This window comes from Portunus trituberculatus, chromosome 13, assembly GCF_017591435.1.
Source record: "Portunus trituberculatus isolate SZX2019 chromosome 13, ASM1759143v1, whole genome shotgun sequence".
Taxonomy (NCBI): Eukaryota; Metazoa; Arthropoda; class Malacostraca; order Decapoda; family Portunidae; genus Portunus; species Portunus trituberculatus.
In genome coordinates this window covers 9,230,065-9,250,119 of record NC_059267.1, presented here as the reverse complement: position 1 = coordinate 9,250,119, position 20,055 = coordinate 9,230,065, and the positions used below count along the sequence as shown (strand labels likewise).

The 20,055-nt window shown below is 37.4% G+C and overlaps 1 protein-coding gene across 1 annotated transcript in view; it reads left to right on the top strand.

The window, feature by feature from the left end:
• LOC123503013 (ATP-binding cassette sub-family D member 2-like) overlaps positions 1–20,055 on the top strand; it is a 62,769-nt gene that overhangs the window by 29,865 nt on the left and 12,849 nt on the right. The window contains 2 exon segments of the mRNA XM_045252372.1: positions 402–516; positions 16,124–16,354. Of these exon segments, the coding sequence (XP_045108307.1) occupies positions 402–516; positions 16,124–16,354 (346 nt within the window).

Sequence of the window (20,055 nt, the reverse complement as noted above, 5' to 3'; positions counted from 1 at the left end):
CATTATTTGGTTACCCTTCACTGATGGAGCTGAGAATGGTGTGCCTTTAAAGGAAGGGTGAGGAATTAGATTTTCTTTTCTTGCTGTCCTTTATCTGGGGTAGCTTGGTGGGTTTCTGTATCCACAAACTTAACTTTATGAGAATGTGTACATGATGACTAACAAGTATTTAGGAATACTCTTTCTATTTCTACTTTTTATTGGATGTGACTTAAGAATGGCTATTTCATGAGTCAGAATAATCTCTTTACTTCCTATTGGATATATTCTGCTTTATACTTATTACATGCAACAAGCATGCAAAGGTGGTGTGTCTCAAAGTAAGTTGTATATAGACCTTCACTGATGAACTCTTTAACCAGCTTGGGAAAGATCTGTCTGAGAAAGGTGTCTCTGGGCAGGTCCCAATGGGTGTGGGAAGAGCTCTCTGTTCCGTATCTTGAGTGGTCTGTGGCCTGTGTACAGCGGCTCCCTGCAGAAGCCTGTCACAGCTGATATGTTCTACATCCCTCAGAGGCAAGTTTCCCATTTTCTGCTTCTAGCTAATGCCATTACTCATCACTAACCTTCTCTTCTTTCTCATGAAGTATCCTTCAAGTGCATTCAGACCAAGCCACTCAAAATAGATGTGTGCTTGACTGTCACAAATGTTGGTCTGAGCATATCCTTTGATACAGGATACCTCATTTAGTGGTCTTGATTATAGATTGTGTGCTACATCTTACTGTGATGGATTTCCTAGTATATCTTTTTCACTCTTTCTCTGTTGTGTTCTTGCTATATGCTTTTAAGAAGCTTTGTGTAGAGTAGTAATTGTGATCACACTTATAGTTTGTAGTTGTATTAGTGTATAGCTGACAGCTGTTCATAAGGTAATGGCTATGATAGAAAGAAGTCTCCTTGTATTCCTGACCTTCCTTTCTTTGATCACCTCTTTTTTTTTTTTCTCTCTGCATCACCTTTTACACAGTAAAGCTTTCCTGCAACACCACACCTGCCATAGTCTTGCACAGCAGAAGTAAACAAAGTTGGTAGAATAATGCTCTGGATAACTTATCTTTATTTACAGTAAATGAGAGGAGAGTAATCCGTAAGCCCTGTTCACACAAGTTGATGTTAGTAGTGTGATTAAATCCTTGACTGGTTGTGGCTGCTCTTTTTATGAGATAATTAGTAGCATGAGTGATTATATAAGTGTGATGTAACAAGAGTGTGGATAACAGTTGATCATGTCAGAAAATGATAGCCAGACAGAAACACTCATATACACAAGAGACAAAGAAAAAAGGGGAAGGAGGAGTGCTAATATTGGTTCATGATAATATATGCATGGAGGAAGTGCACTATGGAGATGGCATGGCAGAAGTAATGGGAGTAACAATCACGACAGAAGAAATAAAAAAAAGGAGAATCATAGTCACATATGTGCCACCCAAAACAAATACATGGAGATCAGGAGAACATATGGAAATGGAAGGAGAGGTGATTAAGTGCTTGGATAATATGATAAGAAGAGATGGAAAAATACTATTAGTACGAGAATTCAACTGCAAGAGTTAACTGGAGAGAGGTGGAAATAATGGGTAATGATGGATCGTGGAGCAAAGGAGATGTTACAGCTAACTATGGTGAATACACTGGATCAGTGGGTGGAAGAATCAACAGGGTACAGAGGTGAAGAAGAACCATCATTACTTGACCTAGTATTCATAAAGAAGCTGGAGCCCTCCTATCATACAATATCAGAGTCCAATGGGAAGAAGTGACCGTGTAACATTAGAATTAGAAATACAGGAAGAGGAAGTGCTAAGATACAGGGAGGACTACAAAAAGAGAGATTAGATTATGCAAGAGCAAATTTTGACAAGTTAAGACAATTTTTTGGTGGCACAGAATGGAGGAACATTATGAACGGAAAGACAGTACAGGGGAAATATGAATTATTCCTACAGAAGTGTAACGAGGGAGTGAGGAAATATAAATCTATAGAGTGAAGAAGAGTATACAAGCCTGGTACAATAGCAGACGTATAGAAGCTAAGAGGGAAAAAGATAAAGCTTGAAAGAAACTCAAAAAGCAGAGAAATGAAAGCAACAGACAGCAGTATAAGGATGCGAGAAATGAATACATTAGAGTAAGGAGAGAGGAAGAAAGAAATTTTGAGGAAGATGTGGTGCAGAAAAGTGAAGATGAACCCAAGCTTTTCTACAAGTATATAAATGGAAAGATGAAGAATAAGGAAACAATAGAAAAATAGTTAAAGGAGGGAAGACATACCAAACAGCAAATGAAATGAGTGAAATAATGAATGAGAGTTTCAAGACTGCTTTCACTGAAGAAGAGGATTTTACAGAACCAAATAGGATATTGCATTGTCAAGGCTTGCAGGAAATCATAGTGAACAAAGAAGAAATTGGAAGACTACTAGAAAATTTGGATGTCAGGGAAGCAATGGGACCAGGTGGTGTGTCAGGCTGGGCACTGAAGCAATATAGAGTCTAGAGATCAATTGTTAGATCCTATTTGGGAAATGGTAACAAGCTCATTAAAAGAAGGAAGAGCAATGGAATGGAAGAGAGCTAACATAATCCCAATATTCTGAGGAGGAAAATCAACTGAGCCATTAAATTACAGACCTGTGTCACTTACAAGTGTTGTGGGTAAGATATGTGCAATTATTATCAAAGAAAAATGGGTTAGATATCTGGAAAAAGAACCAGTTATATCAAATAGACAATTTGGGCTCAGGACAGGAAGTTCATGTGTGTCAAATTTACTAAGTTTTTACTCAAGAGTAGTAAAAGGACTGGAGAGCAGAGATGGATAGGTGGACACTGTTTACCTAGACATAAAAAAGAACTTTTGATAAAGCCCCACATAGCAGACTACTTTGGAAGTTGGAGAACATAGGAGGACTGAGAGGAATAATATCATATTGGATAAGGGGTTACTTGAACGACAGAGACTTGAAAACTGTGATCAGAGATACATACTCATATTAAAGTAAGAAGTGGAGTGCCACAAGGGTCAGTGTTAGCCCCCATTATGTTCCAGGTATATATAAACGACATAGAGTGGAGTGACCAGTTATATTAATTTATTTGCTAATGATGCAAAATTGCTAATAGTAATTAAGACCTGAGAAGACTGTTTGTTGCTGCAGGAAGATATAAACAAAATTTATGAGTGGAGAAAGAAGTGGAAGTTAGAATTCAATGCTAAGAAATGCCATGTAATGAAATTAGGAAAGAGTAAGAGATGACTGGTATGGAACTATTTGATGGGAGAGGAACAAATAATGAAGACTAAAGAGGAAAAAGATCTGCGAGTGGTTATACAAGAAACTTTGAGCCCTGAATAACACATGAGTAAAATATTTGGAACAACATACAAAATGTTGACTGATATTAGGGTGGCATTTCAGTACTTAGGTAAGGATATGATGAAAAAAAATTATTACTGGTATGACACGGCCACAGTTGGAATATGTAGCAGTGGTGTGGTCACTGAGCTTGAAAAAGGATATAATAAGATTAGAATGGATCCAGTGGATAGCTACAAAGATGGTGCCGGAACTAAAGGATGTAACATGAAGAAAGGCTGAAGGAAATGAGACTGCCAACCTTACTAGATTGAAGAGAAAGAGGAGACCTAATAACAATGTATAAAATTGTTAATGGCATTAAAATGATAGACAAGGAAGACCTGGTGCTGGTGACAGAAGTTGAAAGGGCAACAAGACATGCAAAGAAGATTAGGAAGAGGCAGTATGTGAAGGATATTGGAAAATACAGTTTTCCACATAGAAAAGTGGAAAAGTGGAATGCATTGAATGATGAAGTTGTTGCAGCACATAATGTGCATAGCTTTAAAGAAAAAATAGATAAGTAGAGATATGGAGACAGGACACTATGAGCCTCTCTTGAACCCTATACTATACAACAAGGTAAATACAACTAGGTAAATACATACACACACACACTCACACACCAGTGTTACTAACTAGTGTTGTGGGAAAGATCCGTGAAATTGTTATTAAAGAAAAGTGGTTAGAATATCTGGAGGGAAAGAAAATAATAAATAACTCATAATTTGGTTTTAGGAAAGGAAGATCATGCATAACAAATTTACTAAGCTTTTATACAAGAGTAATAGATGAAGTACAAGGGAGAGATGGATGGGTTGACATGGTGTATCTACATATTGCGAAGGCTTTTTGACAGGGTACCTCATAAGACTTAAAATAGAATACATGGGAGGAATTAAGGGAAATTGGACAAGAGACCACTTAACTGATAGGGAAATGAGGACAATGATATGCGACATCCCATTAAGCTGGAGAACAGGTGCTGGCACCAATTATGTTCCAAGTATATATTAACAAAATACAAAAGGGTTTGAGTAGGTACATAAATTTGTTTGAAGATGATGTGAAACTTTTGAGAGTAATAAGGAACATTGGGGACTGTATGGAATTGCAGAAAGATAATGACAAGATAAGGGAATGGAGCCAAAGGGGAAATTAGAATTCAATACCAGGAAATGCCATGTAATGGAAATTGGTAAAAGTAATAGAAGACCTATGTGGGAATATAAAATGGGAGAAGAGGTTGTAATGAAAAAAGAGTGTAGGGAAAGACCTGGGAGAAATTATACAAGACACCGTGACTCCAGAAAAACTCATAAATGGACTATTTGCTTCAATACACAATACACTAACTAAGATCAGGGTGGTGTTCAATTACATGGATAAGAGTATGATGAACAAGATCATAACCACTATGATAAGATGTAGATTAGAATATGCTGCAGTGGGATGGTCATCCTACAGGCAGAAAGACATCAAGAAACTAGAATGAATCCAAAGGACTGCTACAGAGATGGTCCAAGAAATAAAGGATCTTCCCTATAAAGAAAGACTGAAGGAAATGGAACTACCAACTTTGAAGGATAGGCAAGAAAGAGAAGACCTAATAACGATGTATAAGTTAGTAAACCATATGGAAAAGATAGATAGACAGGACCTACTATCACTGATGGAGGATGGAGATTGACAAACAAGAGGACATTCCAAGATCATAAAAAGACATTACCTGAGGAACATTAAGAAGTTCAGTTTTTTGCTTAGGATGGTGGACATCTGGAATGGATTGTAGCAGCAGAAAGTGTGCACAAATTTAAGGAAAAGTTGGATAAATGTAGATATGGAGACAGGTCACTATGAGCCCCGCTCGAACCCTGTAATATACGATTAGGTAAATACAACTAGGTAAATACACACACACACACACACACACACACACACACACACACACACACACACACACACACTATGGAAGTTAGAGGAGAAGGGTGGCTTAAAAAGAAGCACATTGAGATGGATGAAGAATTACTTAAGGGGGAGAGAAATAAGGACGATAGTTAAAGATATGAAGTCCAAGTGGAGAACAGTAGACAGCGGAGTGCCACAGGGGTCAGTATTGGCACCAATACTTTTTCTTGTATATATAAATGACATGCCAGAGGGAGTGAACAGCTACATAAATCTGTTTTGGACGATGCGAAACTGTGCAGAGTCATTAAACAAAAGAGGATTGTGAAATACTACAGGAAGACTTAAACAAGATCTGGAAATGGAGCAAAAATGGGAGATGGAATTCAATGTGGACAAAAGCCATGTCATGGAAATGGGAAAAGTGAAAGACGACCAGTGGGAATCTATAAGATGGGAGATGGAGTAGAACTAGAAAAGTAAAAAGGAAAAGGACTTGGGAGTGACAATGGAAGAAAATAATCAACCGGTAAGCCATATTGATAGAATTTTCAGAGAGACGATAATTTGCTAAGGAATATTGGAGTAGCATTTCACTATATGGACAAGGAAATGATGAAGAAATTGATAAGTACTAAAATAAGACCTAGATTGGAATATGCAGGAGTTGTGTGGACTCGATAAAAAGAAACACATAAGAAAATTAGAGAGACTACAAAAAATGGCTACAAGAATGGTTCCAGAATTTAAAGGGATAGCATATGAGGAGAGACTAAAGGCAATGGATCTACCAACCTTGGAGCAGAGAAGAGAGAGAGGGGATCTGATACAAGTTTATAAATTGATTAACGGAATGGATGAAGTGGATAATGAGAAACTGATCCCGAGAGAAGAATATGACTTTAGAAGCACAAGATCGCATAGTAAGAAACTAAGGAAGGGACGATGTCTGAGAGATGTTAAAAAATTTAGTTTCCCGCAAAGATGTGTTGAGACTTGGAACAGTTTGAGTGAGGAAGTGGTGTCAGCAAAGAGTGTACATAGTTTTAAAGAAAAATTGGATAAGTGTAGTTATGGAGACGGGACCACATGAGCATAAAGCCCAGGCCCTGTAAAACTACAACTAGGTAAATACAACTAGGTAAATACACACACACAATTGTTGAACCCCATATTTGATATTGTGGATACCTCCATACGAACAGGGTTAGTCCCGAAAGAGTGGAAAAGAGCTGACATTGTGCCTATATATAAGAATGGTAGTAGAATGGAACCGTTAAATTATAGACCAGTATCGTTTACTAGTATATTGTGCAAGGTATGTGAAAAAGTAATTAAAGCTAAGTGGAGTGAGTATTTAGAAAGTGAAAACATTCTGAGTGAAAGGCAGTTTGGTTTCAGAAAAGGGAGATCATGTGTATCCAATTTATTATGTTTTTATTCAAGAGTGACTGACATACTGCAACATAGAGAGGGATGGGTGGATGCTATCTACCTGGACTTGAGAAAGGCCTTTGATAAAGTACCACACAATAGACTGATGTGGAAACTAAAGATGACTGGAGGAGTAAATGATAAACTAGCAAAATGGATGGAAAATGACTTAATGGGAAGAGAAATGAGAACAGTGGTGAGAGGAAAGAAGTCCGAGTGGAAGAAGGTAACCAGTGGAGTTCCACAAGGGTCAGTGCTGGGTCCCATCATGTTTTTGATTTATGTTAATGATATGCCAGTAGGAATTGACAGTTATATGAACATGTTTTGACGATACTAAAATTATGAGGAGAGTAAAGAATGTGGAAGATTGTAACAAGTTACAGGAAGATCTTGATAAAATATATGAGTGGAGTAAAGAGTGGCAGATGGAATTTAATATAGACAAGACCCATGTTATGAAAATGGGAAGAAGTAGATACAGACCAAACTGGGATTACAGACTGGGTTATGAGAAAATTAAAGAGACCAATGAGGAGAAAGACCTAGGAGTAACTGCAAAACACTTTGTCACCGGAGAAACACATTAACAAGATTTTTTGGAAAACATACAACATGCTTCAAAATATTGGCCTTGCATTCCACTACCTAGATGAAGGAATGATGAAGAAGATATTATGTACCTTAATAAGACCCCAGCTAGAATATGCAGCATGTGTCTGGTCACCGATATGAAGAAAAATGTGAAGAAGGTAGAAAGGGTACAAAGCTGGCAACAAGGATGGTACCAGAACTCAGGAGTTAGACTATGAGGAAAGACTGAGGAAGCTGGGGCTGACCACATTAGAAGAGAGAAGAACAAGAGGAGACATGATAACTATGTATAAATTGGTGAACAAGATTGACATACTGGATAGAGAGTTGATAAAGGTGACCACAAGTAATTATCTCCGAGGACATGGAAAAAAGCTAATAAAGGACATCTGTCTAAATGACGTGAGAAAATACAGTTTCCCGCATCGTAGCATTGATAAGTGGAATAAACTGAGCAGTCATGTCGTTGACGCGGTGTGTGTCAATCAGATGAAAGAGAGATATGACACACACACACACACACACACAGTGAAGGTAAATATAAACTGTAGCCTGCGTTTGAGCCATCAGCTGGTTTGTTTACATCTGAGCAACATGGCGGCCGTGAACTCGAAAGATGAATCAGACTTCACAGGGTTTCAAGGAATAATGGAGAAGAGCGCTTATGTGAAGAAAATTCTGGAGTTAGAAGGTAAAATTGAAAAACTGTTTGAAAAGTATGGGGGCCTGGAAACGAGTTATGACAATGTAAAGAAAGACTGTGCCGATATGAAGAAGGAAAATGAAGCACTGAAAGAGGAAGTTAAGCTAATTAAAGTGAATTGCGAAAAATGTGGAGAATCTCTAGGAAAAGTGATGGAGAAGCAGGCTGAATGGAAAAAGTCAGGAAGTGGAAAGAAAGGAGGTAAATTACAAAGTTGCAAGTCTGGAAAAGGAAATCAAAGAGTCTGGGGAGAAAACTTTGGGCCTTGTTGAAATTATAGATCAACAGATCATAGAAGAGAAGATAGCTGAGAAAGTGGTGAAGGTTATTAAGTCAAATGAGACATTGGTGAGGGAAACTGTAGACAAAAAGAGATGTGTGGTGATATTTGGTGTGGAGGAGGATAAGACACCGAGTAAAATGGAGAGAGAGAAAACATAAAAAGGTGATAAATAATATCATTAATGTGGTGCAGGAGGAGGAAAAGACCTAGTACAAGAAATAGAGGACTTCCATAGAATTGGAAAGTTCACAAGAGAAGGTATGAGGCCAATAAGAATCAAACTTAAGTCACAAAAGGATGTAGATGAATTGGTGGAGAAGTCATGGAGGCTAGCCCAGCAGGAAACAACAAGGAAGATTTGGTTGAGAAGAGATCTCGGTGAAAAGGAAAGAGAAATGTTAAATGAGTTGAGAAAGGAGGCTTTGAAAAAAATGAAGAGAGGACAGAAGAGGAGAAGAAAGAGTTTTTCTGGAGAATCTTGGATATGAGACTGAGGAAGTGGTTCATAACCCAGAAAAGTACAGCAAGAAAGGACTAAAGAAACTTACATATGAGCGAAATGTAATGTATTCCAACATAAATGGAGTGATATCGGGATTTTAGAACTCAACGATTACTTGAGGGACAAGAACCCAGATATTGTGGGTCTTACTGAAACAAAACTGAGAGAGGGAGAAGACCTGATGATGGTTGGAGAAGGGAAATATAATGTTTGGAAAAGAAATAGAGTAGGTAAGATGGGAGGAGGAGTGATGTTGCTGGTTAAAAAAGATATAAAGGTGGATCAAGTGAAAAAGGTATGGGAAAGGCAGAAGTGCTAAAGATCAGAGCAGAAACTAATGAAGGAAAAAAGAGGCACTACATAGTGGTGTACGTACCACCTAAGACAAATGCATGGTCAGTACAGGAATATGAAGAAATGATAAGTGATACAGGAACATGTCTGGAAGAAATGTTGGGTGGCTGTGAACGAACTATAATGATGGGAGATTTTAATTGTAAAGAGGTGTGTTGGGAGGACTGGTCAATGGAAGGATCAGAGACAACATGGGAAATACACTATTGACACTGGCAATGGAAAATGTGTTAACTCAGTGGGTCAAAGAAGATACTAGGTTTGGAGGAGAGGGAGCATCGTCAAGACTGGACTTGGTCTTTAGTACAGAGCCAATGGTCATTGAGGAGATGAGGGTGGAGTGCCCTTTAGCAAAGAGTGATCATGCAGTTTTGGAGTTCAAGGTGATAGACGAAGAGAAATCTAGAAGAAATGAAGAATATAAAGTGGGAAGATGGAATTATGCCAAGACAGATTTTGGAAACCTAAAGAAATTCTTTCAAGAGACAAATTGGATGAAATTCAAGAGTGCTAAGGAGCAAATGAAAAGTGGAAGGAATTTATAAAAATATACAAAGAAGGTGAGAAAAATTTGTACCAATAAGACAACATAGAGAAGTTGGAAAGCAGGACTGGTTTAACGATAGATGTGAAAAGGCTAGAACAAGAAAAGAGGATGCATGGAAGAGGTGGAGAAGGAAAAGACGGATTAAGCAGTGGGAAAGTTACAAAAGAGCAAGAAATGAATATGTGTTGATTAGAAGAGAAGAAAGAAAGAAACAAGAAAAGGATATAATTGATAAATGTAAAGACCAACCAAGGCTTTTTACAGACATGTGAACAACAACATCAAAAATAGAGAAAGTATTGAAAGTTTAGAAGTAAATGGAGTATGCAGTGAAGATCCCAGGAAATGGCAGAGGCTATGAATGGATGCTTTCGGAAGGTATTCACAAAGGAGACTGCTTTTGACAAACCACTGGTAATGGAACAGAAAGGGATTATGAAGGAGTTTCAAGTAACTGTGGAGGAGATCAAGAACATGATGGGGAGTTTAGAAGTGAGAAAAGCTGTGGGACCTGATGGGGTATCAGGATGGATTTTAAGAGAATGCAGGAGCAATTGGCAGAAAAAGTTTGTGAAGTAATTGATGCCTCATTAAGGGAAGGTGTAGTGCCCCAAGACTGGAAAAGAGCTAACATTGTCCCAATCTATAAATCAGGTAACAAGAGAGACCCATTGAACTATAGACCAGTGTCACTTACAAGTGTGGTAGCTAAGATGTGTGAGAGGGTGGTGAAGAATAGATGGACAGACTTCTTGGAGAAAAATGACATACTTTGTGAGTGTCAATTTGGTTTTAGAAAAGGGCGTTCATGCACGACAAACCTGATATGTTACTATTCGAGGGTGATAGATGTAATACAGGAAAGAGATGGTTGGGCTGATGGAATATATCTGGATTTAAAAAAGGCCTTTGATAAGGTACCACACCGGAGACTGATCTGGAAACTTGAAATGGTAGGAGGAGTGCATGGCAGTTTACTAAAATGGATGGAAGACTTTTGGTAGGAAGAGAAATGAGAACAATAATTAAGGACAGACCATCAGAATGGGGATTGGTGGAGAGTGGAGTTCCACAGGGATCAGTGTTGGCACCAGTAATGTTCGCGGTCTACATAAATGACATGGTGGATGGGGTGTCCAGTTATGTGAGCCTATTTGCAGACGATGCAAAATTGTTAAGAAAAGTGAGATGTGACAAAGATTGCGAACTACTCCAGGAAGACTTGGACAGAATATGGAAATGGAGCTGTACATGGCAAATGGAGTTCAACACGACAAAATGCAAGAAAATAGAGTTTGGCAAGAGTGAAAGAAGAATCAGGAGTATGTACAAGATAGGAAATGAAGACATAAAACCAGTCATGAAGAAAAGACCTTGGGGTGACAATTACCAATGACCTATCGCCAGAGAGACATATAAACAAAATAATTGGAGAAGTATTGAACTTATTGAGGAACATAAGAGTGGCGTCAGATATTTAGATGAAGAAATGATGAAGAAAATAATTACTGCAATGATAAGACCGAGGCTTGAATATGCAACAATACAGTGGGCTCGAACTTAAAGAAACACATAAGGAAACTAGAGAAAGTACAGAGGGCTGCAACAAAATGGTGCCTGACTTAAGAGATTTGACTTATGAAGACAGACTGAAAAGAATGCAACTTCCAACCCTGGAAAACAGAAGAGAAAGGGGAGACCTGATAGCAATATACAGAGTGATGATTGGCATGGAAAAATGGATAGGGAAGATCTGTGTATGTGGAATGGAAGAATGTCGAGAGGGCATGGGAAAAACTAAAATGGCCACTTATAGGAGAGATGTGAAAAATATAGCTTCCTCATAGAAGGGTGGAAGCATGGAATAGTTTAGACGTGGAAATGGTCAACGCAAGGAATATTCATGATTTTAAGAAAAGCTGGACATTAATAGATATGGAGACGGGACAACACGAGCATAGCTCTTTTCCGTATGTTACAATTAGGTAAATACAATTAGGTAAATACACACACACACACACACACACACACACAAAAAAAAAAAAATATATAATATATATATATATATATATATATATATATATATATATATATATATATATATATATATATATATATATATATAGACCAAGAAGAGAAAAGAAGAAATGAAATCAGTCAAAGACCTACTAAAAATCTAAACGACGAAGATAGGCAGAACTTAGAAGAGGAAGTAGAAGAAATAAACAGAATGGGACCATATCAAGAAGGAAAAACGAGACCAATTAAAATACTACTAAAATCACAAGCAGCAACAGAAGAAATATTATATAGAACAACAAAACTTAGAGAAACAGAAGGCTGCAAGGATATCTATATAAAGAAAAATAGAAATGAGGAAGAAAGGAAGAGATACAATGAACTGGCAGCAGCAATAAGGGAAAAAAATAATGAAAGGTCAGAAGAGGAAAAAAAGGCATTTTTTTGGAGAATTCTAGGAGACAGGATAAGGAAATGGTATATAAACGAGAAGGAAGAGAAAAAAGTAGAACAAGTTTAACTAAAATGATAAAGGCAAGAGACTAAAAATTATGTATACAAACATAGACGGGGTTTTATCCAGTAAATTAGAATTAAGAGATTACATAAAGAAAGAAAATCCAGATATTGTATGCCTGGCTGAAACAAAACTAAATGAGGCAATCAAAATAGACTTGGATAATAGGTATAATGTATAGAGAAGAGACAGAGGGGGTAAAGGAGGTGGAGGAGTCATGATAATGTTAAGGAAGGAGATAGTGATAAACCAAGTGGAATGTGGGAAGGAAAAGCAGAAGTACTGTATGTTAAGATGCATATTGATAAAAAAGAGTTAACAATCATTGTAACATATGTGCCACCAAAAACAAATTCATGGACCAATCAAGAATATAAAGACATGATAGATGACACAATAAGGAGTCTAATGAGAATCGTTAAAGAAAGGAGAAAAGTGATATTAGTAGGAGATTTCAACTGTAAAGAAGTGGACTGGGAAAATTATGAAAGTGGTATGGGGAAGAAGCCTGGGAGAAAGATTCTGAACCTAATGATAGACAATATGATGGACCAGAGAGTAAAGGAATGCACAAAATTCAAAGGAAACGATGAGCAAGAGATTGGACCTACAGTAGTTTTACAAGGGGTATACAAATGAATGATGATATAAGATATAAGTGCCCATTGGGAAAGAGTGACCATGCAATATTAGAAATGGATATAGAAGAGGGAAAGGAAGATAGAGACGATTCATACAAAGGAGATCGATTAAATAACAGAAAGGTTGATATTGAGAATCTCAAGAACTATTTTAAAAACGTAAACTGGGAGGAGATGGAAAACTCAGAGACGATGCAAGAGAAGTATAACTTATTTTTGGAAATATACAAAACAGGAGTCATGGAATGTGTCTTGAAATATAGACCTAAAGAAGAAGGAAAGAAAGATTGGTTTAATGCACGGTGTGCTAGGGCAAAGGAGAAAAGAGATGGAGCATGGGAAAGGTGGAGGAGAAATAGAAATACAGTAAATAAGGAAAACTTCAAGGCAATGATGTTAAGGTGAGGAAGGAAGAGGAAAAGAACTTTGAAAAGGACATTGTCGAAAAATGTAAGGAGCAACCAAAATTGTTCTACAGATTCATAAATGGAAAAATTAGGCAAAAAGAAACAATAGAAAGGTTAAAAGGAGAGAATGGGATGGTGGAAGACCCAAAAAGTATGGCAGAACTATTAAATAATAAATTCCAGGAGATCTTTACTAAGGAATCCAAATTTGGAAGGCCACAGGGTAATAGAGAGACAATCTATATGAAAGAGATTAAAGTAACCAAGCTTGAAATAAAAGAGTTAATGAAGGAACTGGATGAAGAGAAGGCAATGGGACTGGATGAAGTCTCAGGCAGAATACTGAAAGAATGTAGGGAAGAACTAGCAAGTCCTTTATACAACATCATAAGATTCTCAATAGAAAATGGAACAGTACCAGTAGAATGGAAAAGAGCTGAGGTGGTTCCCACATATAAGAGTGGAAGGTTCTTCCTTCCTTTAAATTAGAGACCAGTATCACTAACTAGTGTAATATGCAAGATGTGTGAAAGAATAATAAAGAAACAATGGATTGAGTTTCTTGAAGACAACAAATTAATATCAAATAGCCAATTTGGTTTTAGAAAAAGACGGTCATGTGTAACTAATTTATTGAGTTTCTATTCTAGAATAGTTGATAGAGTACAAGAGAGAGAGAGGGATGGGTTGACTGTATTTATTTGGATTTAAAAAAGGCGTTTGACCAAGTGCCGCATGCAAGATTACTATGGAAGTTAGAGGAGAAGGGTGACTTAAAAGGAAGCACATTGAGATGGATAGAAAATTATTTGAGGGGGAGAGAAATAAGGACGGTAGTTAAAGATATGAAGTCCAAGTGGAGAGCAGTAGAAAGCGGAGTGCCACAGGGGTCATTATTGGCACCAATACTTTTTCTCATTTATATTAACGACATGCCAGAAGGAGTGAACAGCTACATAAATCTGTTTGCAGATGATACGAAACTGTGCAGAGTTATAAAGCAAAAAGAGGATTGTGAAATACTGCAAGAAGACCTAAATAAGATCTGGGAATGGAGTAAAATGTGGGAAATGGAATTCAATGTGAACAAAAGCCATGTCATGGAAATGGGAAAGAGTGAAAGACGACCCGTGGGAATCTATAAGATGGGAGATGGAGTAGAACTGGAGAAAGTAAAAAAAGAAAAGGACTTGGGAGTGACAATGGAAGAAAACAATCAACTGGCAAGCCATATTGATAGAATTTTTAGAGAAACATATAATTTGCTAAGGAATATTGGAGTAGCATTTCACTACATGGACAAAGAAATGATGAAGAAATTGATAAGTACTAAGACCCAGATTGGAATATGCAAGAGTAGTGTGGACCTCTCATAAAAAAAAACACATAAGGAAGTTGGAGAGACTACAAAAAATGGCTACAAGAATGGTTCCAGAATTTGAAGGTATGACATATGAGGAGAGACTAAAGGCTATGGATCTACCAACCCTGGAACAAAGAAGGGAGAGAGGAGATCTGATACAAGTTTATAAATTGATCAACGGAATGGACCAAGTGGATAATGAGAAACTGATCCTGAGAGAAGAATATGACATTCGAAGCACAAGATCGCATAGTAAAAAGCTGAGAAAAGGAAGATGTCTGAGAGATGTTAAAAATATAGTTTCCCACAAAGATGTATTGAGACATGGAACAGTTTAAATGAAAATATAGGAGGTTTTAAGAGACTTGAGAGGGACATTACTAAATTGGATGAGGGACTACTTAAAGGGCAGAAATGAGAACTGTGATCAGGGACATCTGTTCTAGGTAGAGTAAGGTAACAAGTGGCATACCACAGGGGTCAGTGTTAGCACCCATCATGTTCCAGATATATATTAATGATATGCAGGAGGGGATGAACAATGACATGAATCTGTTTTGCTGAGGATGCAAAGTTGTTGAAAGCAATAAAAGGACATGATGACTGTATGGAGCTACAAGAGATATTAACAAGATACATGAGTGGAGCAAGAGGTGGAAATTGGAATTTAATGCTAAGAAGTGCCATGTGATGAAAATGGGTATGGGTAGTAGAAGATCAGCATGGGACTATAAAATAGGGAAGGAAATCTTGATTGTTCAGGACAAGTTGTAACTAAATACATATTAGTCAGATTTTTGGCTCCACATATAGAATGTTAAGTAATATTAGAGTAGCATTTACCTACTACACTTTTTTTTTTTTTTTTTTTTTCAAGAGGGAGACCTGCCAAGGGTAACGAAACATAAAAAAAAAAAGGCCCACTGAAACATGGATGTGATGAAGAAAAAAATTCATCCATGATTTGTCCCAATTTGGAGTATGCTGCAGTGGTATGACTTCCACACAGAGAGAAAAATATAAGAAAATTGGAAAGTACCGAGGACAGCAACAAAGATGGTGCCAGAACTGAAGGAAAGACTTATGATAAGTGACTGGATGAAATGAGATTAATAGCATTAGAAGAGGGAAGAGAAAGGGGAGATTTGATAACAATGTACAGATTAGGAAACTATTTGGAAAAAAATTGATTGATGTGTTTTGGAGATGTTAATGGATGACAGAACAAGATGTAAAAGAGGACATTCATAAATTATTAAGTAAAGTAAATGTTTTAATAGCATCAAGAAATATAGTTTCCCATATCAATGCATCAAACTCTGGAATGGTTTAGATAAGGAGATAATTACAGCTGTTAATGTGAGCAGAATTGAAGGGCAGTTTGATAGGTAACTATAGATATGGAGACAACAAATGAACTTTAGCTCAGACCGTGCACAATACAATTGGGTAAATACATGATAAGGTCAACAATTTCCTTCTTCCAGGCCATACATGTTGGCAGGCAGTCTGCGGGACCAAGTGATCTACCCTGACTCGGTGGAGGAGATGCGTTCCAAGGGCATCACGGACACCCACCTAGAGGACATCTTGGGCATTGTGAACCTGCAGCACTTGGTGATCCGGGAGGGTGGATGGGATGCACTGCAGGACTGGAAGGATGTGCTGTCTGGTGGAGAGAAGCAGCGCATGGGGATGGCTCGACTCTTCTACCACAAGTGAGCACACATCCATCTCTCTTTCTCTGCTATTATCAAAGTTCTTGTTTTGTTATTTTTGTTCTATTTCTTTCTAATCTTTGTTCTTTCAAACACACAGACACACACACATGTAATTTGCCAAGGAATATTGGAATAGCATTTCACTACATGGACAAAGAAATGATGAAGAAATTGATAAGTACTATAATAAGACCCAGATTGGAATATACAGGAGAAGTGTGGACCCCCCATAAAAAGAAACACGTAAGGAAATTGGAGAGACTACAAGAAATGGCTACAAGAATGGTTCCAGAAGTTAAGGGATGACATATGAGGAGAGACTAAAAGCTATGGATCTACCAACCCTGGAACAGAGAAGAGAGAGAGGGGATCTGATACAAGTTTATAAATTGATTAACAGAATGGATCAAGTGGATAATGAGAAACTAATCCTGAGAGAAGAATATGACATTCGAAGCACAAGATCTCATAGTAAGAAACTGAGGAAGGGAAGATGTCTGAGAGATGTTAAAAAATGTAGTTTCCCGCAAAGATGTGTTGAGACTTGGAACAGTTTGAGTGAGGAAGTGGTGTCAGCAATGAGTGTGCATAGTTTTAAAGAGAAATTGGATAAATGTAGATGTGGAGACGGGGCCACACGAGTGTAAAGCCCAAGCCCTGTAAAACTACAACTAGGTAAATACATGCACACACACTGTCCTGCCGTACTGACAAGATGTGTGAAAACAGCAACCGTGGGAAAGCACTTCAGCAGGCATTGGAGCCAGCCTGACCTAGACGTATGTACAAGGGGAAGAGGGGGCCATAGGGTTCTCCTGTCTCCATAATAAAGAAGATTTGGATACCATATAGAATAGAATATGGAGGGAGAGGTGGAGCTAGGTGGTGCTGCCAAACACATGGGACCAAAACAAACGCCATATTTTGAAAACCAAAGGTTTATCGAAACACCAATTGGCCTGAAGAGACTGAATGATGATATTACAGACAAGGATTTTCTGGATTTAGAGAGGAAAGAGGAAATATGAGGAGGCTGATAAATGTGGAAAAGGAAGGAAATAAGATACATGAAGGAGGCAATGTGAAGTATGATGGAAAAATAAGACAAGTTAAGGGTATGCTGCAGTCGAGATTTAGTACAGTAAGTCCTCGTTATACGGTACATATGCTTTCCTGAAAACCTTACCACAAATCGAAATTACCGTATACCGAACCAATTATAGCATGTAATAATAGTGAATGCGTTCCAGCATGTCAAAAGTCACCCTTACAGAAATGAAAATATGTACCTAAAAATAGTCATATAAAAAAAAAGAATAAATAAATAAAGTTTTCGGGCATTATGGGTGCATCACTGTGTTGTGATAATAGCCACAAAAAAACACACATAAGGATTTCACTTGTATTCAATGGGAAACGCGGGAAGAAACTGTTGTTGTGACGTCAACCATGTCACACTTCCTGCGCCACCCCAGCTCAGTGAACTGAATGAAGGAAATAGGAAGCAGTATAAAGAGCCATGGAACGAATACATTAGGATAAAAAGGGAGAAGGAGAGAAATGATGAAAATGTTGTTGTGAGGAAATGTGAAAAGGAACCCAAGCTTTTTTATAAGTTTATAAATGGAAAAAATGACAGACAGAGAAACCATCACCAAGTTAATTAAGGGAAATAGAACATATGAAACAACAGAAGAAATGAGTTAACTTATGAACGAGAGCTTAAAATCAATTTTTAATGAAGAGGGAGATTTCATAGAACCAAACAACCAAGCAACACAAGAAGGATTAAGAAACATTGTGGTGCATAATAAAAAAATCAGTAAATTATTAGAAGGGGTGGACGTGAGGAAGGCAGAGGGGCCAGATGGAGTGTCAGGATGGGCACAGGGAATGTAGAGACCAACTGGTGGAATCAATCTGGGATGTGATCAACAGCTCTCTGATGGAAGGGAAGGTACCAAGGGAGTGGAAAAGAGCAAATATAGTCCCAATGCATAAAGGAGGAAAAAAACTGAGCCTCTTAAATATAGACCAGTGTCACTGACTAGTGTTGTGGGAAAGATCTGTGAAATTGTAATTAAAGAAAAATGGTTAGAATATTTAGAGGAAAATGAAATAATAGAAAACTCACAATTCAGTTTCAGAAAAGGAAGATCATGCATAACAAATTTACTAAGCTTTTATACAAAAAGTACAACGGAGAGATGGATGGATTGACAGCGTATTTGGACATTAAAAAAGCCTTTGATAAAGTACCATATAGAAGACTCCTATGGAAAATGGAAAACTTCGGTGGAATATACAGAAATATCTTAGAATGGATGACAGATAGGGAAATGAGGACAATGATAAGAGACACCCCATCTAGGTGGAACAGAGTCACTAGTGGCGTACCACAGGGTTCAGTGCTGGCACCAATTATGTTCCAAGTATATATTAAGGATATGCAGGAGCGTCTGAGTGGCTACATAAATTTGTTTGCAGATGATGCAAACCTTTGAGAGTAGTAAGGAACATTGAAGACTGTAGGGAATTGCAGAAAGATCTAAACAAGATCTGGAAGTGGAGCCAAGAGTGGAAATTAGAATTTAATACCAGGAAATGCCATGTAATGGAAATGGGTAAAAGATATAGAAGACCTACATGGGAATACAAAATGGGAGAATAGATTATAATGAAAAGTAGTGAAGAAAATGACCTGGGAGTGATTGTACAAGACACCCTGACTCCAGAAAGACACATAAATGGGTTATTTGCTTCATCGTACAGGATACAAAATAACATCATGGTGGCATTTCATTAGATGGACAAGAGTATGATGAAAAAGATCATAACCACTATGATAAGACCTAGACTAGAATATGCAGCAGTGGTGTGGTCACCATAGAATCAAAAAGACATCAAGAGAATAGAAAGAATCCAAGGGCTGCTACAAAGATGGTGCCAGAAATAAAGAATCTTCTCTATGAAGAAAGACTGAAGGCATTGGAACTACCATTTTTTGAAGGACAGGCAGGAAAGAGGAAATCTAATAATGATGTATAAGTTAGTGAACCATATGGAAAAGATGGATAGATAAGACCTGGTATCACTGATGGAGGATGGAGGCTACTAGGCAAACAAGAAAACACTCCAAAAAAGATCAAGAAAAGTCAATGTTCGAGAAACATGAAAAGTTTTAGTTTTCCATACAGGACGATAAATGTTTGGGATGGATTGAATTAAGAGATTGTAGCAGCGGGAAGTGTGCATAAATTTAAGGAAAAGTTGGATAAATATAGATATGGAGACAGATCACTATGAACCCTGCTCGAACCATGTAATATACAACTAGATAAATATACATACACTGCTACCAAAGGACAACACATTTCTGCAATCCTGACTTTCCTGCACGTAATTAAAATTTTTTTACTTTTGAGCCATTTCAAGAGAGCCTGTTTTGTGATATATATGTGATGAAAATGTAAAGCTAAAAAAACTCTATTCAGCTTGTAAGAAATAATGATAGATTTCAATCAACCTTTTAAATACTATGGACACTGAAAAAATAAATAAAATGATATTGATGAAAATAAATGAAACCATATACAGTACATAAATGAAGTTACAATGGTAGTGCATAACTAACTAGAGATTTTTTTTTGCTAAGATCTTGACAAAAATCACTTTAAACAATCTTGTAATAATATGTG